The sequence below is a fragment of the Geotrypetes seraphini genome, chromosome 14, assembly GCF_902459505.1.
Source record: "Geotrypetes seraphini chromosome 14, aGeoSer1.1, whole genome shotgun sequence".
NCBI classification, from domain to species: Eukaryota; Metazoa; Chordata; class Amphibia; order Gymnophiona; family Dermophiidae; genus Geotrypetes; species Geotrypetes seraphini.
In genome coordinates, this window is record NC_047097.1 from 63,168,072 (window position 1) to 63,171,113 (window position 3,042).

General features: G+C 38.4%; 1 protein-coding gene across 1 annotated transcript; it reads right to left on the bottom strand.

Moving 5' to 3' along the window:
- Positions 1-1,000: 1,000 nt before the first annotated feature.
- Positions 1,001-1,936, bottom strand: LOC117348133 (olfactory receptor 5V1-like). The gene has a single exon (XM_033919837.1). The coding sequence runs from the start codon at positions 1,934-1,936 to the stop codon at positions 1,001-1,003; it is 936 nt and encodes a 311-aa protein (XP_033775728.1).
- Positions 1,937-3,042: the final 1,106 nt, after the last annotated feature.

Genomic DNA, 3,042 nt, shown 5'->3' on the forward strand with positions numbered 1-3,042 from the left:
TTAAAAAAGAAAATGCAGACTATTCTAGCCCCTTTTCAAAGACTAATGTTGAATTAGGCGGAGCCCAACGGAGTGAAGGACATAGGGAAGACCAGGGGTTCAGTAGAGTGTTTTCCTTTATTGTTATTGTTATTGTATTTTAAATTAGATATTTAATTTCTCCAAACAGAACAAAATCAAATCAAATGGGAAGAAAGCAATAACATGAAAGCCAAACGAAACCACATGAAAATTGTTAGAATGTACTTTAACCAGAAATTCACCACAGTTTTCCATCCTTCAGGTTCTGAAGAGAAAGGAGATCTAGACTGTACAGCATCTGAAAGTCTTATTGGTCCTTTTCTTGATCAGATAAGACGGTGTCATCCATAACGAGTTCCTCAAACTTGAATTTCCTTACAATATAGGCTTCATGGCTACCTTAAAAATAACCACCAAAATCAGTCCTAGGCATTAATCCTTTCTCTATAGAAGACTAACGAACCTCAGACACACCACTCAGGACTCATTGTCCTAAGCTTCTTGTGCCATCTCCTCACTGGTTCTATCCAGATTTAAAGCAGCAGGAACTTGAAACCAATCTGCAACATTGCAACTCCTAAAGAGTTTTTCAGAATAAACTGCACTTAGCTTTTTTGGGCGTGGTCTTGAAAGTCGGGCCAAAAAGCCAACATGTTTCGCTTCCCACTTTTTCAAAGCTCACCCTCTGTAACTTTGCCGACATCCGTCCTTTTTATTCTCAAAAATTCTATAGAAGTTACATTGTTGCAGATTGGTTTCAAGTTCATGCTGCTTTAAATCTAGATAGAACCGAAAGCTTAGGACAATGAGTCCCGAGTGGTGTCTCCGAGGTTCTTTAGTCTTCTGTAGAAAGGATTAATGCTTAGGACTAATTTTGGTGGCTATTTGAAAATTGTCTTAAGAAGAAATAAAAAGTAGAGCCTTGTAGAAAGAAGTGATACCTTAAAAATGAAACATGTTGACGTGCATTTACATTTTTTTAGAACATTCTCTTCCATACTTTTGTGAAAGCTTGTATAACTTCTTTGTTTCTCAGAGTGTATATTAGAGGGTTCAGAAGTGGGGACACAATTGTATACATCACCGATACAATTCTGTCATCATTCATTGAGTAGGGTAAGACGGGTCGAACATAAGTGTATATTACTGTACCGTAGAGCATGGCAACCACATTAAGATGGGAAGCACAGGTGGAGAAGGCTTTTCTCTTCTTGTTATTTGATTGGATTTTCACAATGGATGATATAATACAGATGTACGAGACAAGTGTCAACAAAAAACAAGTTAATCCTAATATCAAATCAGCCACTAGAGTTGCATAATCAATCACAGAGGTGTCTGAGCAAGAGAGCTTTAATACAGGCGGGATTTCGCAAAAGAAATGGTTGATGACATTAGGCCCACAAAAGGATAACCTAAACATTAAGGCTGTGAGCACTATGGAATTGAAAGTGCCAGTGAACCACACAAATCCTGCCAAGTTCACGCACATTCTTTTGCTCATAATAATAGGATAACGCATGGGAAGACATATTGCCACAAAGCGATCTAAACTCATTACCGCAAGGAGCGAAAGTTCAGTACCCAAAAAGGAAGTGAAGAGGTACAGTTGGACCATACATCCGGAGAAGCTGATTGTATTCTTCTCTGTCAGAAGATTATGTAACATCTTGGGAATAGCAGTAGATGAGCAAAATAAATCCAACACTGAGAGGTTAGTAAGGAAAAAGTACATTGGAGAATGAAGCCGAGGCTCCAGGATAATGATTCCAATGATGAGTAGATTCCCCAGTAGGGCCAACACGTAGAGGATTAGGAATACAACAAACAATGTTTTTTGGAAACCTAGTAGATTGGAGAATCCAAGAATGACAATTTCTGTAACAAATGTCTCATTTATGTCTTCTATTACCATCTGTAATAACAAAAATAGCAAATTTTTTAAATTTTCAATGCATTATTTCAAAACTGAGTTGGATGAATAAGATGGATATGGATCACAAATTAGAGATTATGGGGGATCATAATCAAAACTTAAACATGTCTAAAAATCCACCCAACTCACCACTTAGGATGATCTAAAAGACAGGTCATCAAAGTGCCGATAATTGAAATGACTTTCTGAAAGTATCCAGGGACTTTTTAGGCCTCTGAATCCCACTGTGCGCACATAGCTGAAAGGGGTGATTCTGGAGGAGTGGTTAGGGTGGGATGTGGGCTGACATAAACTTAGTTATCCTGCAGGGATAATCGAATGTTTTACGAGACTTCCTAGATGAAACTTATACGTTGTCAATTAGACGATGTAAAGACAGGTATAAGTGCCAAAAATGTATTGAAAGTGACCAGATAACCACTGCAGAGACAAAGTAAAGACCCACACACACTCCCCCTCTCCCATGTTCACTGACTCCATTGCAGCCCCACAAAGATCAAAATAAAAATGTACATACTTGCTTCCGGAACATCAGCACCTGCTTTAGGAAAGCTAAATGAAGGAGAAGATATTGCAGTGTCTTCACTAGTAGAGCTGCACAGAGGTGTTTTAAGTAGCCTGGGGGGTAGAGGAGGACCCAGTTCTATAAGCGATAAGTTTTATCTTAGGGAGCTCGTTTATTCTTATGTTTTCTTTGTAAATATTTCATTCTTTTTGATTCTAATAGATACTTTAAACTAAGCTTAACTTAAGGCTTTTCTTATTAACAAGCGACTTATACAGATCCCAGTATGAGATAGGGGGTTATAAGTACTGGAATTTAGTTAATGGAAGGTATAGAATGCAATTGTCTAGGTTAAATTGCTGACTTTGATTGCTTTTTTTTTATTTTTGTGAATATGCCTCCTTTCCTCTGGATCGCCTCTTTAAATTGTGGGCTTATAGGAAGTTCATTGCTTTTCCATTTTCTATACAGATGTTTAAGTTCTGTTAATCGAGAGACTACGGGAACTCACAGCAGCCATTTCCTCATGGCGATCTGCACGGGGCAGGAGCGTAGGAAGATCGCTCCTGCCCCGAAAGCC

Bases quoted from the DNA above. Each gene is read 5' to 3' on its own strand.
- LOC117348133 (XM_033919837.1), bottom strand. From the start codon at position 1,936: ATGGTAATAGAAGACATAAATGAGACATTTGTTACAGAAATTGTCATT.